Genomic DNA, 22920 nt, shown 5'->3' with positions numbered 1-22920 from the left:
CCCCCCCGGCATCCCTGCCGAGGCTGCCTCCCTGACAGAGCAGACCAGTGCTTATGAGGCAGCTCCCAATCAACCCTCTCTCTCTCTCAGCTGGACAGACAGGGGACCTGGCTTCCACTATTTGCAATATCCCTTTGGGTCCCTGGTTCTGGTCTGCAGGAATCCCTGTATTAAATGCCATTCCTTGGCAGAGGCAGGAATACCCTAGAAATGACTGACTTTCCAGGCGCGCGAAGATCAGAGGCGGCAAAGATGCACTGAGCACAGACATCCTGGCTTTGACTCTGCTCTTGGCCGCTTATGAGCTGGTGACCCTGGGTAAGTCACTTCACCTCTCTGTGCCAATGAGGAGAGCAACAGGCTTGTTTGTGGAGTATTTGTGAACTGCTGGCTGGCTCACTGGAAGGGGTATGTAAGTGTTGGTGATAAATAATAAAGTCCTTCAGAAAAGGAGCCAGAACACGGGGCAGGATGGGGCATGGCGCTGGGAGGAGCAGGGCAGGAAAGGGCGGGGAGTGAAGCGGGAGGGCAGGGGACAGAGCGGCCCAGGGATGCGAGGCTGTCGGGAACCAGCTCACGGTCTGGGGAGCTACACGGCTCTGCAGGGGCCCACCCCGGCCTGTCTGACCAGTGTCCCTCAGCACCCCCACAGACGACTCACCGAGGCTCTCTTCTGGTCCCTCCAATGCAGGGTGTGCCTTCCCACTGAGGGCCTTTACCCATGCTGCCCCCTCTGCCCAGGATGCCCTCTCCTGTCCCCCCGAGGCCCTTCATTACTAGTCATCCTGTGGATCTCAGCTCTAGCAGCACGTTCTTGGGAAACTTCCCTGACCCACTTCCCTTCAAATCTGGGTTCTCAGAAGTCCCTGTATTTTTTTGTGGGGCTTTATACAACTATAGTTTTAAGTGCGTATTTATCTGCTTAGTGTCTGTCTTCCTGAGTGGAGGACGCACTTCTCTGGTTCACTCCTCAATTCCCAGATCAGCAAGTATTTACGGAATAGACGGGATGAATGAGGCTCAGCACTCAGACCCCATGTCATGCTCATGGCTGGACCTCTTCACAAGGATAAGGAGTAGAAAAAGACATTTCCCTGCTGTGTCCTAGGTGATCAGGGCCAGAAAACCGATGGTAGTAACATTTCCATTGCCTATAAAAGTCAACTGAATCAAAATTAGGCCTACGAAGACTACGTGTCCTACCAAAATGTTAGGAGAAATGCATTAGCTCAGTTATATAGAGAAGTCTATCTGCAGCCCACCAAGAGGCTGACTGCGGTGAAGACCAAAGCAGAATGCTTCCAAATGCTTCCACGCCGGTGCTGTTTGCTGGAGAGAGGGCTGGCCTGGGGGAATGTTTATTTCTGCATTTCTAAATATGAATAAAGTGGGCCAGGTAGTTTATTTAGTCTAAAATCACTTCAATTTTGTTCTCAACAAATAAAATGAATCAAGTCCTTTTAAAAGCCTTGTACACAGTTGGCAGGGAGGTAAACTGATGCAGCCACTCTGGAGAACAGTATGGGGGTTCCTCAAACAATTAAAAATAGAGCTCCCCTAAGATCCAGCAATGCCACCTCTGGGTATTTCTCCAGAGAGTTGAAATCAGGACCTCAAAGAGGTATTAGTACTCCCATGCTTAGTGCAGCGCTATTTGTTGTTGCTAAGGCTCAAGCTCGAGCAGGTAAGTGCACTGTAAACGTTTCAGGCTCAGATGGTGCAGCCAGGCTCCGGAGCAGCAAAGATCTGGGTTCAAATTCTGACTTGGCTGCTCACTAGCTGTGCAGCCTCAGGCAAGCTGCACGGGGTCCCCAGCTCCGGGGTGCCCTAAGTGGACAAGGCACAGTGACTCCTCCCTTGCAGGGCTTGGGGGGAGGAGTCCTAGACACTGAATGATGAGGAAGGACTTCCCGGCACAGGGCAATGGATGAGCAGTCACACTGGGGCTATTCTTCATCTCATTATCTTTACTAAACCCTAGCAAAAGCATGCACACTGATACCGGGAACAAGAAAATCTGCTGAGACCAGGGGGACATTCCCGTGGATGCCTAAGGGGCCAGTAGGCAATAGAAATGGGTTCAGTGGGTCTGGAGGTGCCCACGGGAACTGCAGAGAGGGCACATGCCCCCCCCGCCCCTCAAAATGGGGCAGCTGCTCCCAAGCTGTGGCCAATTGGCCAGGTCGGAGAATGTGGGCCCCACATGGCGGGATCGGATTTTTCAAGAGGAGCCGAAAATCCAGGTTTTTCTGTGATCCAACAATTTTTAAATGCGGGTAATTCATTCCAAATGTTTTCCATCATTATGTGGCCAAAAGAGCCTGTTTACGGGCTGGATTCCACCCACTGGTCATCAGTGCGCAGCCCCAGGGACAGAGCTTCTGGGTCCCAAAGCACTTTCAGATCTGTTGTTTCATTCGGCCTTACGGCAGCCCTGCCAGGTGGGCATTCTGATGACATTTTAGAAAGGTGACAATTGAGGCTCCGAAGAGTTAGAAAACTTTCCCAAAGCCACAGTGCTGCTGAGTCACTGGGTCAGACTGCACTCAAGTTTCTGACTCCAAGCACAAGGCTTTTGTCAAGGCTCCAATGATTTTTGACATGAAGAAAACCCCACGTGCAGAAGGAAAATGCATCCCAATTAACCAGTGAACAATGACATTAATCAGCTGGCTCCTTAGAAACTCTGATTCTTTTTGGTCCCCTCACTTGACAACTAGACTATCCAAAAAAGAGAAACTGATGATACAAAGGACTAAGAAAGTGATCTGAAAACACTGAAGTCAAGCATCGAGCTCCTGGCCACACCATCCTCCCTCTGGAGAACTTGGGATCTCAACTGGGACACTTGGAAACTGCATCATTTTTTGTCTCCTCAGCTCCTCCAAGAGACCATTCGAATGCCAGACAATTCACCCACACAAAATGCACACTTCAGTGATGGTTAGTATATTCACAGAGATGTGCAACTGTCACCACAATCAGTATTAGAACATTTGTGTCACCCCAGAAAGGAACCTTTACTCATGAGAGCAGAGTTACTTCCTGTCAAAGTGTGGTCCTAGGACCGTCCACCCCTGACTTACTCAGGAGGCTTTCAAAAATGCTGACTCAGGGGCCAGTCCCAAACTCGTGAGTGAGCCTCTCTGGAAGAGGGGTCCCAAGAATCTGTATTTTAACAAGGACTCCTGATTCCTACAGACATTTGGCTCTACCAGGAGCCAATCTTGTTTTGTGCCTGGCCCTGTCACAGCCTGGTGAAGGCTATGGGCTCCTCAGAACACGATTTTTAATGCAGAAAATAAAATACATAAGACTACAAAGGAAACCAATTATGCTAAAATATACTTGTCAAAGTATTTTTTCAATGTATTTGTCATATCGTGTTCTATTACTTCCTGGTGAATACATTTAATTAGCCATCTTCGGAAATATGTCACACCTGAAATGTGTTAAGAACATACGGCTGATTTCTTTGGTGACAAAGTCCCAGCTATGTCACTATTACTGTGGCCCGCTGCCTATAACTCACAGTGAAGCAAAGGGCTAAGTTTATTCACTGAGATTTGTAAAAATTAAGATTTTTTTTTCTCATCTAAATTCATGGTTGCCCCTGCCGGACCTTCAGGGAGTAGGGAGACCCCAAGTTAAGAACCCCTGCTAGATACTGAGGGTCCTGGCGCTGGGTCTGGAGAGGGGCCTTGATTCCTGCTAGCTCAAGCCTGACTGCTCGTCAGTATGTCCCACGAGAAATCCCAGCACGCTTCCAACAATGTCTCCTTTGACCTCAGCCACCTTGTTTTGGTTTCTAGTAGTTGCCACTGAAAGAATATCACCGTCACCTTTTACAGGGCTGAGTATGTGCGAACTGTTCTAATCACGTATGTATATTCACTCCCTTAACCCTCCCAACAATCCAGAGATAGAGACACTATTATTATTTCCATTTTATAGATGAGAAGACTACAGCCCAGTCATGTGACATGATTGCCCGCGCCTGCAGAGCTGGAAGGAGGGGGAGCCAAGGTTCCACCCTAGACATCTCGGTCCCAAGACCTGAGCCCTTACCTAGTAAGTGGCACCCCCTTGACCGTATGGAGAACCTCAACTAAGACACCCAGGACACAAAATGAATGGAAAATACATTGAGTAATTTAGGGGCACCTGGTTGGCTTGGTCAACAGAGCATGTGGGATCTTGGGATCATGGGTTCGAGCCCTGTGTTGGGGGAAAAGATTACTTAATAAATAATAGTTAAAAAAAAAAAGAAAAGAAGATACATTGAGTAATTTAAACATCTGACTAGAAAACCAACACACAGATACAGATAGGACGTCCCTGCACTTTTAGGGCTAAGAATGTATATAAAGCAGATCAAAGAAGGACATCACCTATAGCTCTTCTGGCAAAACGTACCGGAACTATTAATAAAGTAGAAAAGAAATTGCAGAGGAATTCCAGAAGGAATGATTCCGACGGTCGCATCTTTCCATCGATATTAATCATCTTTGGAACTTCTGGAATGAGGCTTATAGCGGCTTTGAAAAAGGCATCAGCTGCAAGACAGAAGAAAAGTCTGTGTATGAGAACTCCGAAAAATTCAGGTTCTGCTTTGTTCTTCACTGGGCCTGCAGGCCCGTCCTGAGAGTTCTGTGGAAGTCGGGCCACGTTGAGGGCCCCATAAAGCGGGCAGGTCCTACAAGAGGGTTTCTGCAACCTTAACCAACTGGTGGAACATTCAGTTGAGAGGGCACTGCTGTTGCCTTCCATCTCCCCCTCTCCCTCCTTCCTTCACTGAGCAACTCAGCTCAAAGAACTGCAAACTGGCTTTAAGAATTAAGTGAAATAGGCAAGTGGCAAATTTTTACAGAAAGCCAAGAAATCACAGCTGTGGGGACTGAGGGCTCAACCTGGACTGGTTCCCGGAACCCTCCAGTGCCCCGCGTGTGGAAGCACAGTCACCGGCCCACTTCACAGACGGGAACCAAGGTGTGGAAGGACGAGTGGTCCTGCGTCAGGGTCCTGGGTACACTGAGGCAGAGTGGGGCGCAAACTCTGGTCTGTCTGCGTCTACCCTAGCACACCCTGGATTTGTTAAAGAAATAACCGAGACAGCTGAAGGAATCCACACGTGCACACACATACGCACACGTGCACGTATACACATGCATACATGCACACACGTGTGTGCACACGCACACACGCATATACGTGCACACACGCATGCACGCATACACAGCTTTAGAGACTTCTGACTAGGTGATCGTTCCAGAGAATCACTTGGGAAATGAAGATATTTTTAAAAATATTTAGTATGCTGTAAAACAAGAAGACCTCAAAGGGTGAGAGAAAGCAAGGCAAGGGGAGAGGAAGAGGAAGAGGAAGAGGGGGATGGAAAGAGGAAGAGCTGGGTGGGAGGCAGCAATGGGAGGACAGAGACAGGAAGGAATGGATGGGGAGAGGAGGCAGGACTGGAGGTGGGGCCTGAGAGGGAGACAGAGTTCTTTCTAGAACTGCCAAAGCATTCACCACGAGAAAAAGCCTCAAGGTCAAAACAGACAAAACACTGACCTGACAAGTGAAATCTTAAACTACCCAAGAAGATCAAACGTTTGCATGGTCCAAATAAGTACACTTCCACTCCAGAACGACTCCCAGTGATGCGGAGAGGACACGGCACTGGCCCATGGCATCCAGAACCCCTGCCGAAACCCCACCCAGCACCCCAGAGGGGCACATGCAACAACAAAGGCCTGCACTTAATGAGAAGAGTGTGCGGCTGCAGCTGTGGGGGGGAGGGTTGCCTTCTCTTCCTTCTTCAAAGCAAAAAAAAAAAAGACAACAAAAACCACGTTAAGGAAAGGCAGCTCTCTCAGAGCTTTCCAGAAACTCCCTTCCCAGGCTGTCTCTCCCAAACTGAACTCACAACCCTACCACATTCCCCAAGCGGGGAACAGGCACCACGAGCACACAGAGAAAAGGAGGCGAGAGTTGACATCGGTGTGAGACCAACGTGATCACACTACTTAACACCTACTTTCTCAGAGCCTGTTGTGTCCTTTGGTCTGGGGGGTGGGGGGGTGGGGGACACAAAGCAGCTGATGTCAATCTTGTCAGAAAGAGATTAGATACAGGGCCTCTGGGAAAAGACACCTGATGCGGACTCTGGTAGACAGAGGAGGAGGCTGCAGGGTCTCCTGTCTCAGGCTACAGACAGTAGTAAACGGCAGCGTTGGAGGGAACCATGGAGACTCCCAGGCCCTGTCGTAGTCTGTATTCTTAGTCCTCGGCAGTCCTATGGGGAAGGCACAATTGTTTCCATGCCCATATAAGGAAATAGGCTCAGAAAGTGAGTGGCCAAGTTAAAGTGGCCCAGGGAGGGTCAAGGCCATCGCCCGCTCTAAGCAATGCAATCAAATCTGCACTAAAAAAAAAAAATCAACCTGCAACTCCTAGATCTGATAAGGGGTTTATATCTAGAATATATGAAGACATGGGGCGCCTGGGTGGCTCAGTTAGTTAAGCGACTGCCTTCGGCTCAGGTCGTGATCCTGGAGTCCCAGGATCGAGTCCCATGTCGGGCTCCCCGCTCAGTGGGGAGTCTGCTTCTCCCTCTGACCCTCTCCCCTCTCATGCTCTCTCTCACTCTCTCTCTCTCAAATAAATAAAATCTTAAAAATAAATAAATAAATAAATAAAATAGAATATATGAAGACATTCTCCAGCAAGAGCAAAACAGGTAACCTGATCAACAACGGGCAAAGGACCTGAATAGACATTTCTCCGAAGAAAACACACAAATGGTCAACAAGCCCATGAACGGATGCCCAACGTCAATAATCATTAGAAACATGCAAATCAAATCCACAGTGAGATTTCATCCCTGGGAGATAACATCAGGATGGGCACCATTGAAAATCAGGGACTAGCAGGCGTTGGCAAAGATGTTGAGAAACTGGAAAGCTGGTGCACCGCGGGTGGGGACGTGAAACCGCTCAGCAGATGTAGGAACTGGTTTGGTGGCCGCTCAGAAAGTGACACACGGACCTACCACCTGACCCCACAGCTCCACTTCCAGGAATACCTTCCAAAGAAATTAAGGCAGGGACTCAAACAGGTACGTGTGCAAGAGTGTGTGTGGAAGCACAGGTCACAAGAGCCAAACGGCGGCAAAAACCCGGGCGTCCGCCAGCAGAGGAACAGATAAGCAAAATGCGAAACATCCACACCATGGGATAGCCTGAGAAGGAAGGAAATTCTAACACGTGCCCCAACATGCACGCACCCTGAAAACACCATGCTAAGAAAATAGATCAGACAAGAGGACAAATGCATAGGATTTCGCTTTCATGAGGCAGAGCAGTCGAATTCGTAGAGCAGAGAGCTGACGGGGAGCGGGGAATAGTTACTGTTTTCAGGGCTGTGCTTTTCATTCAGTCTGGGATGAGGAAAATGTTCTGGAAATGGACAGGGGTGAGGGGGTTGCACGGCATTGTGAATGCACCTAAAGCCAGTGAACTGCACACTGAAAAATGTTTACAGTGATACATTGCATGTCACTGATACGTAACCACACTACACGATAAAGAAACAGAGCTGAATTCACCACTGACATTACCCCCCTTTAAGCTCAGGCAGGCCTGGGCCCCACCAGGTCTGGCTGTCTTCCTTCTGCGGGAAAAGCTCTCTGTCCCCATGGCTCTATAGGAATTGCTTTCTGGTGAAAACATTAAGTCCATAATGGACAAGGTGAAGAGCCTCTCTCAGCGGAATCCAAAACTCTGCTCAGAACAACGTGAAAGACCATTTATTTATTCTATTTATGTGTTTGTTACCAAGTGGCCCCAAGAAAAGTGCCTATTATTATGCCTCATTAAAGAGGGAGCAGCTTTGTGCCCGGCGCTCTGTTCCTCACAAATACCCCACTCAGTTCCCATTCCAAAGGAGAGAGCTAAAATAAACAGTTATTTAGGGGTTGGGGCAGGCAATGTTCCAGTGTTCCAAAGCAGATTTTTATTTCTATCCTCAGAAGACTTACTCCATATATAAAATCTTATCTAGGATACTTCTCAATTTCGACTTCGTAATTAGGGCTCAAATCCTACTGTATATGAAAACAGTTTTTCCTCATGGAGTCTGGAATAATCTCATCAATACCATAGAACACTTTTGTGGCTATTAAAGAGACAGAGAGAGCACACGCATCTCCAGCAGAAACCCCGCTGAGTGCAGATCTCAGGACCCGAGCCAAAATCAAGAGTCAGATCCTTAACCAACTGAGCCACCCGGGCACCCCTTGTTTTGTTTTAAAGACCTACAGAAAAAGGAGAAATCAGATTGCCATCCACGAAGACTATTATTCCTGTTTCACAGGGGGAAGGAAAAAGCAGGTGTATGTACCAGCTTCCCTACGCTGTATCTTTTTCTACCTGAATCTTCTGAGGTTTCATGGAGCAACGAGCCTTCTTTTTCACAACCCACTTAAAAAAAAAAAAAAGAAAAGAAAAGAAAAGAAAACCAAAAATACCACTGAGGCCCAGCTGGCCCCACCCTAGAGCTCCTTCTGACGTGTCCTTCAGTGCTGCCGGCTACTGGCCGAGGGCAGACACAGCCAGCATCCCTGCTCCCAGGAAGAGACACCGAGCTCCTCTCAGAGCCAGTTTTCCAAAACCGCTTTATCACAAGAATCATCAGAAGCCTTGCCAAAAAAAACAGGTTCCTAGGCTCAATATCGCCGATGGGAATGTATCACGGTAGAGCCACTTTCAGGACCCGGCAGCTCCTCTGAACGTACGTACTGGCTCCGATATGGGTGAACCTTGAAATCGTGATGCTAAATGAAAGGAGTCGATCGTAAAAGACCTGTATTGTAAGACTGCATTTTTACACGAAATAGTAAGAATAGGCAGATCCAGAGAAACAAAAAGTAGATGGGTACCTGCCTGGAGCTTGGGAGAGGGGAACAGGGACTGACTACTTAATGGATCAGGGACTGCCTTTCGGGGTGATGAAAATGTTCTGGAATTAGTGACGACAGTTGCACAACTCTGTGAATGCCCTAAAGTCCACTGAATTGTATGCTTAGGAGAAGGATGGATTTTATGATACATGAATCAATCAGATCTCACTAAGCTGTCGTTGAAAAAATATCTATGAATTCCCAGGTGCCACCTTAAATGTACGAACCACACTATCCAAATAGAAGCTTGGAAATCTAACTTAAAAAAAAAAAAGCTTTGAATAGGTACTAGAGCTACAGGAGTCAAAATTCCAAAGGCAACACTCCTCACTCCCATCCCCTGCCATCCAGCTACCCTTCCCTGAGGCAAAGCATACTATCTGCTGCTTGACACCATTTTGCAACTCCCTTCACCCCCACCTCACACTTAACATTAGGTCTTCAAGATGATTCCATCACTGGGGCACCTGGCTCAGTCTGTTAAGCATCCGACTTTTGATTTCCACTCAGGCCATGATCTCAGGGTCGTGGGATCGAGCCCCAACATCAGCTCTGTGCTCAATGCAGAGTCTGTTTGTCCCTCTCCCTCTGCTCCTCCTCTCTCTCTCTCTCTCACAAAATCTTAAAAAAAAAAAAAAAAGATCATTCCATCATTGCACATAAAGTACACCTTCATCTTTTTCTCATAGCTACTAAGTGAAATCTGGTCCATTTGCTTTTTCTTCTCTTTGTGTGTGTGTGTGGGGGGGGGACACAAAATACGTATCACATAAAATTTACCACCTTCATCACTTAGTCCATTTGTTTCTTTAAACAAGCTTCTCTAGTGAGTTTTGGAATTCAAGAGGTTTGCAAGAAACTGTTCTAAATTGTTCGGATAAATGCAGAATATGACTTCCCCGTCGTGACTGGTGCACTCTGAAAGGTTTCACCTGGAGACACTCGGCCAGAAGCGCACACAAGTAGTCAGCAGCAAGGAAGCTCAGCCAGAGCTCAGCCTTGTCACTTCATAGATACAGTAAGGGCCAGGGAAGCTTGCAAAAACAATTATCACAGGATTTTTGATAATTTTCTGAGATTTCATGCTCTCCTGCTTCCCAGTCTGGGCAGTTTCAAAGGGTCTGCAGAACACCAAAGGAGAATATTCCAGAGGCCTCTGCAAGGACACGGAGCAGTCACACACACCCAAAACATAAAGCCACCAAAAGGAGAGAATGGTCAAGAAAAGAGGTCACTCGCAAACCCTGGGAGAAGGTGAGATGTGAACAGAAGCTGAAATGAGGGCTTAGTTGAAGATACTAGGCGAGCTGTGTTTGGATTATCCGTGCTGCCTACTCGCTCCTCTCTGAGGACAAAGGTATCTTTGTATCAACTCCAAGCTCAGTTGGACAAACAACCCAGCTATAAGGGACTAGTTAAAACCGTTGCACTGTCATACTGTGGAAATGATGCAGCTAATAAAGAGGAGGAGGTACATCTGTATGTTTGGATGTACAAAGACGTCTGTGATGTACTAAGCACAAAATGATACATACCTGTGTATAACATGAGCCTGTCTTTGTAAGAAGAAAGCGTATGTGCTTATGGAGATGCGTAGAAAAAGTGAGACAATATAAGGCCAAAGTAGTGTGGTATCAGAGTGGTGGCTGAGGGTGAAGGAAACTAGGATCTTCCACTTCCTGCAAAGTTACTGTTTGGGAATTTTCATTTAAATCTCTAAAAATTATTTCTCTTGAGCACACAAAGGCAATACAAGTTTGTTATAACATTCTCAATCCTAGGAGTGTTCGAAACAGAAAGTGAGGCAAGGAGGTAGACAGGCCGATGGTCAAAGGGGTATCTGAAGAGTTCCCCTTCCTTCTTTACCAGAGGCGGGGCACCCGCTGCTGTGGGCCTTAGCACTCCTGCTGCTCGAAGGGACATGCACCCTCCTTGGGTGCAAAAACGAGGCACGAAGGGTGACGCACACCTCCCGGAGGCCCAGCGTACTGCTCTGCTCCCCACAGCCAATGCGCCCGGACAGTTCCTCGCGGGTTCGCTGCTCCATGACGTGAGTCCTAATTCAGGGTTCAAGCTCTCTAGATGGCTCCACTTGCAGAGATTCTTCTCAAGGCTTTAGAAGGTCTCACTGTGTGCTCTGAAGCCTTTTCTAGCTCCAGTAGACAGCTCAAGGGCTAGTGGCTTCCCACGGGCATGCTCACCTGAAGAGCCCACTGCTATCTATTTTGCACACCAAGGCTCTGCATAGGACTCTGTCTGAACAATAGGGTTCCATGTTCCCGAGACTAAAATAGCCGTCAACTGGACAACTGTTAGAACGCTTTAAAATGGCTCAGAATTAAGATGCTGGTTGCTCATTGTTGGCAAGAGAAAAAAAAAAAAACTGGAAAGAGTGCAAATATTTTTCAATAGGAGTTTAAGACAAAAATGGAGGGGTGAGGGTGGGGGAAATAATTTATAGCACTTCCAAAAAGAAAAGGAAATGAAATAGAACAATTAACAGCCATTACAATGAGGTAGATCTTTATATACTGACATGGGTAAGTGGGGAGGGGCGGCAGGGGAAAGACCAAGATTTACTGGTAAGTGAAAAAAGCAAACTGAAAAACATTGTGGAAGACACAATCCATTCTTAAGGGTGGTGGGACTGCATGTATATATAAGAATATAGAGAGATGGGGAGGGAAGGAAAGCGGATGAGAGAGCATGAGAACGAATATTTCTAAATGGAGAAAAAAGACAACTATCCAAATTGTAAACAATGGCTATTTTTTGGAAGGGAGGAAACAGAGCAGATTACTGGTGACTTTTATTTTGAGGCTTTTTACGTTTTTTAAGTTCTACATTTATTTGTGGGAATTTTTTCAAATGAGCACATACCTTTTTTTTTTTTCCATAAAAATCATTAAGATTTAGAATAACGTCCAGGCTGCCTGTTTTTCAGTGGGACACAGAACAGTACCCCCAATCACCCTCCGTACAAGAGAACATAAACTCAAACTGGAACTGTCACCTCTGAGAGTAAGGTCATCCTTGTGTGTCCCTGGTATTGTCAATACAGAATGGGACTCAGTACATGAATCATAAGAGACAGTCAAGAAGCAATAACCCATCAGAAGTGGTTTGTTTTTTTTTTTTCAATAATGCATTAGGTCAGTGCTAACGGAAATCTTTACTATTCTTCGGAGTCCTAAACTCCCAGGGCTAAACAAGAGCTCAGAAGCAATTTGCCCCACTCCCAAACAGACCTCAGGGAAATCACATGCCCTCCCGGACAACGGAGATGGACAGCTCCTAGGCCAGGGAACTCTAGGAAAGGAAACATCACAATTTCTTAGGACAAAACGTCACAAGAGGGCGAAAGATTCCCTCCGGTCCCTTGAATATACTTGATTAAAGCAGGATTCTGGTTACACTCTCTCCGTATTGCTGAACATCTTTACCAATCTTCAACATTTCCCATGTCTAGATAAGCTGAGGTTTGGAGTGACAACAGCAGTATAGTGGATACTATTTATAGATGTAACATCGGGACAGAGCCCACTACCTCAAACTTTGTATTTTGGAGTGAATGTTAAAGTCCTCCCTACACCCCCAAATTCGTATGTTGAAATCCTACCCTCCCCCCCCCAAGGTGGTTATTAGGAGGCGGGGACTTGGTGGTGATGAGATCATGGGGGTAGAGCCCTCACGAATGGGATTAGTGCCCTTATAAGAGAGGCCCCAGAGAATGTTCTCACCCCTTCCACATGGGAGCACACAGTAAGAAGATGGCTGCCTATGAACCAAGAAAGTCCTCACCAGACACTGAATCTGCTGGCAGCTTGATCTTGGAATTCTAGCCTCCAGAACTGTGAGCAACAAATGTCCGTCCCTGAAGCCACGCCGTCTATGGTATTTCTGTTGCAGCGGGCTGAACTCCACTCTGCAATCAAGATGCACCGTCATCTTGGGCGGGGGGTTGCCTTTGGGTAAAGCCTCATGGGCCAAATGGCCAAGTTATTATCCACAGGTGAGTTAACCACAGAGATTAATGCTGTTTATTACTAAACTGTGTTTCTGTAATAGACTGTTATTACAGCAGTTAAGTTTGAGGATTTAAGGGGCCACTGTTTTGATAATATGTATAAGAATAAGATTTTTAAAAATATGAGTGCCTAGAAATAATTAAATACTTTATTCTCAAATGCTTACTTGTTATCAATGACAGCTGAATCTAACCTTGATTTTGCCATCTGGTTTATGCAGAATGCCCTTTCCAGTCACGGAGTATCAACGCATTGTGAAAAGTCCACTGTGGTCATAGAAATGATTTCTCGGTTCCAATATGCCATCCACGTACCTGACTCCTGTCTTTGGGGTAATGCACAGTCAACACACGTTTCTAAAATCCCTGCAGTAGCTCACAGGAGGCTGTAAAGGTGTCTCTGTGGAGATTAGGTTTGGATTTCCCTGAGCAGAAAGGATTAAGTTTCTCTCACCTTAATTCTGTTCTTTGTTTTCTACATAACCTTATCTAACATTCAATCTATAATAATTGGTGTCCAGCAACCACAGGCACCCAGGGCCAGAAATAATACTTTGTATTGTGGTTGACAGGAGCTAACCTAACTTCAGGGAAGCCTAGGGGTAGAAAGACCACGGGAAGTCAGATCAGGTCACTTATGAGCTAGATGTTCCTGGGCAAGTCCTGTGACGCTTCCAGAGCCTTAGTCTCGTCATCTGTAAAACGAACATAAAACACCTAGCAAATACTACATACTGAGTAAGACTAGACTGTTTTGCCAGGAATTCAGGTCTCTTGTCAGGCCCCAAACTATCTTCCTAACTTGATCTCCTGCTCATTCCTTCCAGCTGCACTGTTTCCAGCCTCCAAGCCTTTGCTTCCACTCCTGTCTCGGCCTAGAATACCCTCTGCCTCATTGCAGCGTATAAACACCCTCCCTTACCCTCCAGGCTCTTCAATGCCACCTCTTTTATGAAGTTTTTTCTTTTCTTTTTTTTTTTTTGCTCTTCCAAGCCAAGGGTCCTCTCTCTCTCTCCTCTAAAATTCTGTTGCATGTTTTATGAACATCTTGCACATTTACCACGAGCTGCCTTGTGTAAGTGTAAACCGATGTGCTCTCCCCTACGAGCATGCAGTCTCTTTAAGTGCATTCCTATTCCGGCACAAAGCTTGGCACGGTGGCTTGCATGTAAAAAATGGCCAAGAACGCTGGCAGGAGGAGGCAAATCGGAGACATTTACTAATATAAAGAGCTGAGTGCACTTATGGGGAGACTCTCCCCTGCCCCTTTTCTGTGGGTTCCATCCATCCCAGGCCCTTATACTCCCTAAAGTGGATGGCCCATGCGTGTTGGGATGTGGGCAACCAGTTTCATGCCACCTGCCCACCTGTGAACTGTGCCGGCAAAAATAACCCACTTTGTCTCTGATCACCAGGGAGGCCTCAAGGTCTGAGAAAACAGTCACATCAGATGTATCCTTCAGAGGACGGTCTGTCAACGGAACTGGTAAATATGACCTAAAGCATAGACTCCAGAGACTTGGTAAGTGGACGGAGCCCATTTTTCTCCATCACAAGCCACTCGTTACTCTCCAGGAAGGGGATAAAAAATTATTTCTCGCCTCCGCACTACCGTCCAGGCCTCCTCTGTTAGCAGTGATGGTCCGCGGTAGCCAGTGGGCTTCATCACAGCAGGCCTCACCCTCCCCTCTCCTCTGTGCTGCTTCGAGGTCCTTACGGATCAAAGCAGCACAACAGCTTCTTTCAACAGGTCTACGCACCTCAGTGTACGTTTGAACCTCACCTGCTTTCTTTCATCTGAAACTACGAAAATAAAGTATTTAAAACCTACTAGGCGGGTTCTAAGGGGACTTGCTTCTGAACAACAGGGTCCCTTAGGAGTTATGTCCATACCATGAAAGGCTTGGTATCATTTTATATGTATCGATATCATTAAGAATTATCAACCATTATTATCGTATGATTAGCACTCATTTGTTCAACATTTCTTGAGCACCCATGTGGTAGGCAATGTGCCAGGGACGCGATGTCGAACAAGGTAGGTAAAATTTCATGGAGCAGGGGCGCCTGGGTGGCTCAGATGGTTAAGCGTCTGCCTTCGGCTCAGGTCATGATCCCAGGGTCCTGGGATCAAGCCCCACATCGGGCTCCTGGCTCAGCGAGGAGCCTGCTTCTCCCTCTCCCTCTGCCTCTCTCCCTGCTCATGCTCTCTCTCTCTGTATCTGTGTGTCTCAAATGAATAAATAAAATCTTTAAAAAAAAAAAAAAAAGAGATTTCATGGAGCAGATACTCTTGCAGGGGAGAAAAGCAGACAATTATTTACATATTTACTTGTTAAATAACAACAGTGGTTAGTCCAGTGAGGGCAAAGTCAGGGTAACACATCCTATAAAATAACCTGACCTAACTCTTTGTTTGGGGGTTGAGATGCCAAGAATGGTGTTCCTTAAGAAGGGGCTTGTGAGCCATGTTCTAAAGGATGAAGTTGCAAAAAATAAAATAAAAAAAGTAAAACTTAAAGGAGGGGGAGATAATTCTGGAAAGCACTATTAATAAAAGTGGAAAGCATTATTATTAATGAAAAAAACAAAAATACCTTGCTTGAATTGTTTTCTCTATCATTTCATCTTTGGAGGAATCGCAGACCTCTTTTGTTTGTTTTCCAAGATAATTTGGCAGGATTAATCTTAAAAGAACAATCAGCTTTCCTGTGGATTTCTCAAGGTTTTGCAGATGAGAAGTTTGCTTTCAGAGCCCCAAACCCACAGAGCTGTCATTGTATGTAGAGCTCCACAATGTACTTCTGTCTTTTGAGAGACAATTAGACGAGGTTAATATTAACTGAGCAGCTACCATGTGCCAGCGAGCCAAGTTCTCTAAGTACGTTCTCTCATTTAATCTGCGACAGACAGGTGCCACAGATGAGATCTCCACTTGACAGATGAGAAAACTGAAGCACAAAAGGGCCAACTCGTCTGAGGGCATCCAGCTTGTAAGTGGCAGAGTCGGGACCAGGGGACCTAAAAGTCACCATCATGAGGGATGCATCCCAACATCCTGCTGTTGGCCAAACACGCCATGGGCTTTCGCACCTCCCATGCCTTTGCTCAAGCCCTTTACCCCACTTGGAATGCCAACGGTTCCTTCTTCCCTCCCCACTCCTCCTGATAAATGTATGTTCCCCTTCTAAGACCAAGCTTCAACAATACTTCCACTGTAAAACACCCTCCTTTCTCAAATTAGAAACTAGAAAGATAAAGAAACAAAGACAAAAATAAAGGGCAAAAGAATCTGTTCTTGCTGTGGCCTGGTAATAATCTTCTAGAAAGAACCGGTCACAAACAAGAGCAAGAACTTATCTAGTGAACTGGCTGAAAGAAAAGGTCCACAGGCATCTCCCAGGTGAGAAGCATGAGTCCTCTGTTTCTCCTAACTACTGGGGCCAACTGGTGGCTTTGGAACAACACCCTTCCCCCACTCTGGCCCCCCGACAATCCACTCCGCGTGCTACACCAGTATGTCCAAAGGACCAGAACTGGGCCTCCCCTGTAAAAAGCCTTCCTCAGCATCCCAAACAGGGCTGACAGAGTTCAACAGGAGTTTAATGTCAGGCTGGACCCAGTCCCAGTAAAGCCACTGCCCAATAAAGAAGATACAAACTGGGGCTGGATCAGGGAGACTAGAAAATGAATCGGGGGGAGAGGACTGGTTTATTATTATTTTTTAAGATTTTATTATTTTTTTTATTATTTTTTATTTTTTTAAAGATTTTATTTATTTATTTGAGAGAGAGAGACTGAGAGAGAGAGCACATGAGAGGGGGGAGGGTCTGGGGGGGTCAGAGGGAGAAGGAGACTCCCTGCCGAGCAGGGAGCCTGATGTGGGACTCAATCCTGGGACTCCAGGATCATGACCTGAGCCGAAGGCAGTCGCTTAACCAACTGAGCCACCCAGGCGCCCCTTTTAAGATTTTATTTATCTGAGAGAGAAAAAAGACATGATGGCGGGAGGGGCAGAGGGAGAGAAAGAAGCAGACTCCTCACTGAGCAGAGAGCCTGATGTGGGGCTCGATCCCAGGACCCTGAGATCATGACCTGAGCCAAAGGCAGATGCTTAGCCGACTGAGCCACCCAGGTGCCCCGAGAGGACTGTTTTATAACCACCTGGTGGAGGGGGGAGTGTATGGAAGGCGGCGGGGATGGGGGTGAACAAAAGCGGCCTATTTCCACAAGCTTCATTTAATTTATATGTAGCCTTCCCCCACTCAGTAATTGAATGTATTATTCATTTTGGTCAGCAATTGCTGCATGTGGCTTTCAGAGCAATAATAATAGGCTTTTAAGGTTCAGTGCCATAGCATTTAGAGACTGGAGTAAAAATCAGCAGATAAATTATTAAACACGAAGTGGACGCCACATTCCCGTCCCTCCTGCAGTGGCTTGAAGCGTGGGGTGAGGCAGACGAGGAGTCCAGGGCACGGACACCAAGGGCACCACCCACCCACCCAGTGTGTACCAGGCTGTTCTGACACCGCTTATCTCCGGGTGTGGACCGAGGCCATCACGGGGCAGCACAACAGAGCAAAAGCCACCCAGGGCTCTTGTCAAATAGTTCTTGGAGCAGCAAATCTTTGATGATGGGGGAGCCTTTATTTAGCTTAAGAATTTTTGTTTTGCCTTTTTTTTTTTTAAATAGCATGAAGCCTCATCTGGGGTCCAGTCATAATAAGCTTGCCTGGGATCTACAATATTTTAGATCACGGTCCTTAGTTTCTAAGTTGGGAGAAGAAAGATCTAGGCTTCTAGAGCCTCTCCTTATAGTTCATAGCTTTGACATCAGCAGCTATCCGTTCCTAATGTTTTAAGTTAGGCAAAACTCGAGAGTTCCCACGTTAAGTCTACTATTCCTGAACTTTTTAAGAGGGAACCAGTTTATAATAAGATTTTAAGTTTCTTACATCAATCTAAGCTAATTAATCAATCCAAACTAATCTTCATTTTGCATGGCATCAGGGTTTTGGTGGTGGCTGTTCATTTTTGTTTCACCTTGTTTCTTGCTAACCCATCATGCTTACCAAAGCAGGCACTAGGAGAAAGTTCCACGTTTACCAACACACAACAAAGACAGGTGGGGAGAGTGGATAAGCAACACACATACGGTAAGAAAACACACAGATCAGAAGTATAATGACGATCACGAGGAGGATGGTACAGAGCATGGACTGGGAAGGTGCATTCAGCCAGAGTGGTGCTTCTAGCTAGAGTGGACAGCAGAAGCTACCCTCACCAGGGGAGGCTTGATTCTCATCACCTGCTTGGTAATTAAAAACAAAAACAAAAACAAAACTAAGCAGCCAGGGGAAGATCATTTTAGGAAGAGGGAATGGCAAGTACAAAGGCTCTGAATTAGAATACCGCTTCTTATGTTCAAAGAACAGAAGCCAGCCAGTGTGGCTTAAGAATGGCGTAAGATGAGGACAAAAGGCAGGCAGGCACCAGATCGCCTGAAGACTCACAGGCAAGGTGTTTGATGTAATTCCACGTGTGGTGGGAAGCTACTGGAGTCCCCAGGAGTCAAAAGCAAAACTCAACAGACTTTGAAAAGGCTCGTGGGTAGCAATCACGTTTGAAGGCCTCGGCGCCCAGAGCTGCCCCAGGTGAGCAAAGATACAGATCAACGTTCCAGAACTGCCATGCCAAGGACCACTCTCCAACCAACCCAGAGAACCCACCCAGGGCAACGGCGGCCGATGGCGGACGGCCAACCCCGGCGTTATAAACTGTGAGGTCAGGTGGGAGATGGGAGTGGAAGGCAGACCATCACTGAAACCATCGGCCCACCTCGTTCGGTGCCACAGAAACCAACTGTGCCCTGCAGATGCTCTATCACAGCGGTGAAGGGCCCGGCCTTGAGTCCGACAGAGCGGGGGCTGAGGGCCGGCTACTGAGCCCCTCCCCACCTCGGTTCTCACCTGAGAAAGGAGGCACCAACCCCAGGACCGCCTCACGTGGCTGTTGGGAGGATGAAATGAGACAGTATGTGCAAAGGGCTCGCTCCAGCCACGGTGCCTGGATCTCTGCTGGACGGCCACCTTGCTGCCGAGGCTCTGCACGCCAGCCCTTGACACACACCGTCCCAGGAGCCGACAAGCACATCCTGTAGCAAACACCTGCCTGAGGGCTTTCTCTTGGCTTGAGTACAGAGCAGGAGAGGGAGCCGGGGAGGTGATGATCTAGAAACAGCCCTCAGTCGACGACAGATGGAATAGTCAATAACCCGAGGTCGATCGGTAGCGGGAGCGGAGAGCGGACCCCAGAGAGCCCTGAGCATCCCCACCGCCGCCGGCCCCAGTCACCATCACCGCAACCATGAGCAGCGAGGCTGAGACCCAGCAGCCGCCCGCCGCCCCCACCCCGGCGGCCCCCGCCCTCAGCACTGCCCACACCAAGCCCGGCACCACGGGCAGCCTCACATCGGCGGCGCCTGCCGGCAGGGACAAGAAGATCATCACAACAAAGGTTTTGGGAACAGTAAAATGGTTCAATGTAAGAAATGGATCCGGTTTCATCAACAGGAATGACACCAAGGCAGATGTATTTGTACACCAGACTGCCGTAAAGAAGGATAACCGCAGGAAGTACCCTGGCAGTGTAGGAGATGGAGAGACTGTGAGTCTGATATGGCTGAAGGAGAAAAGGGTGCGGAGGCAGCAAATGTGACGGGCCCGGGTGGAGTTCCAGTGCCAGGCAGTAAATACGCAGCAGACCGTAACCAGTTTAGACGCTATCCACGTCGCAGGGGTCCTCCACGCAATTCCCAGCAGAATTACCAGAAGAGTGAGAGTGCGGAAAAGAACGAGGGATCGGAATGTGCTCCCGAAGGCCAGGCCCAACCGCGCCGGCCCTCCCGCAGGCGACGCTTCCCACCTTACTACATGCGGAGACCCTGTGGGCGTCGACCACCGTATTCCAACCCTCCTGTGCAGGGAGAGGTGATGGAGGGTGCTGACAACCAGGGTGCAGGAGAACAAGGCAGACCAGTGAGACAGAATATGTACCGGGTTATAGACCACGATTCCGCAGGGTCCTCCTCGCCAAAGACAGCCTAGAGAGGACGGCAATGAGGAAGATAAGGAAAATCAAGGAGATGAGACCCAAGGTCAGCAGCCACCTCAACGTCGGTACTGCCGCGACTTCAATTACCGACGCAGATGCCCAAAAAACCCTAAACCACAAGATGGCCAAGAGACAAAAGCAGCCGATCCACCAGCTGAGAAGTCGTCCGCTCCCGAGGCTGAGCCGGGCGGGGCTGAGTAAATGCCGGCTTACCATCTCTACCATCATCCGGTTTAGTCATCCACCACGAAGAAATGAAGATGAAAGTCCGGCAATAAGAAATGAACAAAAGACTGGAGCTGAAGACCTTAAGTGCTTGCTTTCTGCCCATTGACCAGATAAAGAGAACTATCTGCATTATCTATGCAGCATGGGGTTTTTATTATTTTTACCTAAAGATGTCTCTTTTTGGTAATGACAAATGTGTTTAAAAAAAACAAAAACAGGGACGCCTGGGTGGCTCAGTTGTTAAGCGTCTGCCTTTGGCTCAGGTCATGATCCCAGGGTCCTGGGATCGAGTCCCACATCGGGCTCCCTGCTCGGCAGGAAGCCTGCTTCTCCCTCTCCCACTCCCCCTGCTTGTGTTCCTGCTCTCGCTATCTCTCTGTCAAATAAATAAATAAATAAAATCTTTAAAACAAAGCAAAACAAAAACAAAAAACCTGGTTTTTCTCAATACACCTTTAAAGGTTTTTAAATTGTTTCATATCTGGTCAAGTTGAGATTTTTAAGAACCTCATTTTTAATTTGTAATAAAAGTTTACAACTTGATTTTTTTTTTTAAAAATCAACAAACGGCAAGCACCCGTTAATAAAGGTCTTAAATAAAAAAAAAAAAAAAGAGTCAATAACCCACTTCCCCTGCCCCTCAAGTGGGGCAGTGCCAAGGCCATCTGACACCCCCTCCCAGAGGTCCCCAGTGGGAATGTACCTCAGCTGCCCACAGTGGTAACCTGCCCAATAGTGCACCTTTCGTTGGCTTCCTTCCCTTCCCTGTCTCAGCCCCCATCACGTGACTGACACTCTCGGGGGTTGCCTCCCAAATAAACCATCTGGCTCCTCTACCTCATACAGAAATGGGCCCTGAGCAGAATTTTTATCACTAACAGCAAGCTGTAGAGAGTATTCTTTCCATACTTATTAGCGTCTATTTGTAGGTCTCTGGGGTTTCAAACAAACAAACATCCGCAAAAAATAAACAGCCATGTGCTGCGATGAAGCAGTCCTAACTTGTAAAATTCTCTAAGCACACCTCTCTGGGGGTGTCAGGCTGCCTGCCCTGGCCTGTGTGAGGCAGGTTTCAGAAGGCCTTACAGGAAAATAGCGTCAGGCTGCCATCTGTCTGATGCTATAAATGTGGGCACGTCCAGTGTGCTTCCCGCTACAGAAATAGATTTAAAACTCATCATTTCTCGATCAGTTCTTTCTTTCCTTCTTAGAGGAATCACACACACACACACACATACACACACACACACACACACCCGAGTCGGCTTCCCTAAGGAGCCAGGGAATGCTCCCAGGAGAGAACGATGGGCTTACCTTGGGAGAGACACTGGTTGGCCAAGGCAACCTGACCAGAATGCAGGTAGAGATTGAGGCGCGTGAAGATGCCCACCAGGGAGGGAATGGTGATGAAGCAGTACGCAACACAGGCCTAGAAGGAAGGGAAGAAACACCCTCGCTGCAGCCTGGTCCTCCTGTTTTCATCCATCACATATTTTCAAGTAAAAAACACTGAAAATAACGAAATCTCCTCATTCTGAGCCCCAATTTTCTCCTCTCGCCTCTGCAGCATACTCCAGCTGCCTCTTTGGGAGGAGGGGGACAGGCAAATAAGGGGCGTAAGGGGGTAAGAAAAATAAATCCTCATCTGTCATAGCAGGAAGTAAATAGGTAATGCTTTCCATTGAGCAAGAAGCAGACTTTTAAACCAATTACTTAAAAATGTGGTAATTAGAAGAAATTGCTCGAAAAGGTTTTGAGCTGGTTGGCTCTAAGAAAAGAGGTATGAAGTCAGGGCAGGGACAGTATGCTCATTTCTCACTATCCTCTTTTTGGTCCCATTCCATTTTTTTTAAAACACAGATATGGATTGCTTTGATGAAAAGATCTTCCAGGTACAGGCATGAGCCAGAGAGAATTCAGCCAGTACAAAACTGCAATCCACCTCTTAACCCCAACCCCCAACTCCCATCACACGTATCCAAATAGAGACTTTGATCATTTCTTTTGAAAATATCAAGAAAAGTGGTTTGTTCATAGGTACTCAAGGAAAAATTAATCTGGAAAATCGATACTTAACCACCCCTAGGACACACTTGTCTTTTTCTGGGAAGAGCAACTTAGAAACTTGCAAATGAAACAACTCACTGGAGTGCCAAGTCTGGGAGGCTTATCTCTAGAACATACCCGGACAAAGGCAGCCGTCTTTCTGGAATGATTTCCTTTCATTACTTTCCTTGTTTCCATTGCCAACCGGTTTACACTCTGGATTTATTAATTTAAAAAAAAATAGAAATAATTATGGAATGATGGCTGACTCAGATTAACGTCTTCCATAGAGATCTGGACATGAACTGCAAACAAGTCAATAAGAACGAGCTATGTGGGGCCAAGACTGGTTAGCTCCAAACCCTGACATGCCAGAGGGGTCATCAGGCCTGATTCAGTCTCAGCCTTGAGCAAACATCTCCAACACGGTAAGAACAAAAGGCACTCACTGAGTTAGTCATGCCTGTCAGTTGGCATAGTGAATGACCATTTTCTGGTTTAATGAATAGCCAGGGTTTACTTCATTTCCAGAAATCCCACACAC

The 22920-nt window shown here is 47.2% G+C and overlaps 1 protein-coding gene and 1 pseudogene across 7 annotated transcripts in view; one reads left to right on the top strand and one right to left on the bottom strand.

Moving 5' to 3' along the window:
• The window catches only part of LOC116628068 (VPS35 endosomal protein sorting factor-like), a 113915-nt gene that overhangs the window by 16890 nt on the left and 74105 nt on the right, over positions 1–22920 (bottom strand). For 6 of the 7 annotated variants that reach the window (XM_032398133.1, XM_032398135.1, XM_032398136.1 and 3 more), the window contains 3 exons: positions 22515–22592; positions 21645–21759; positions 4417–4556 (listed from right to left, as the gene is read on the bottom strand). In XM_032398133.1, coding sequence (XP_032254024.1) covers positions 4417–4556; positions 21645–21759; positions 22515–22592 — 333 coding nt within the window. The remainder of the gene's footprint in view (positions 1–4416; positions 4557–21644; positions 21760–22514; positions 22593–22920) is intronic. The other variant, XM_032398134.1, reaches the window with a different exon arrangement.
• Positions 6726–20535, top strand: LOC116628069 (annotated as a pseudogene).

The sequence above is a fragment of the Phoca vitulina genome, unplaced genomic scaffold, assembly GCF_004348235.1.
Source record: "Phoca vitulina isolate PV1807 unplaced genomic scaffold, GSC_HSeal_1.0 scaffold110, whole genome shotgun sequence".
In the NCBI taxonomy this organism is placed as follows: domain Eukaryota; kingdom Metazoa; phylum Chordata; class Mammalia; order Carnivora; family Phocidae; genus Phoca; species Phoca vitulina.
This window is presented reverse-complemented; position numbering and strand designations above follow the sequence as displayed.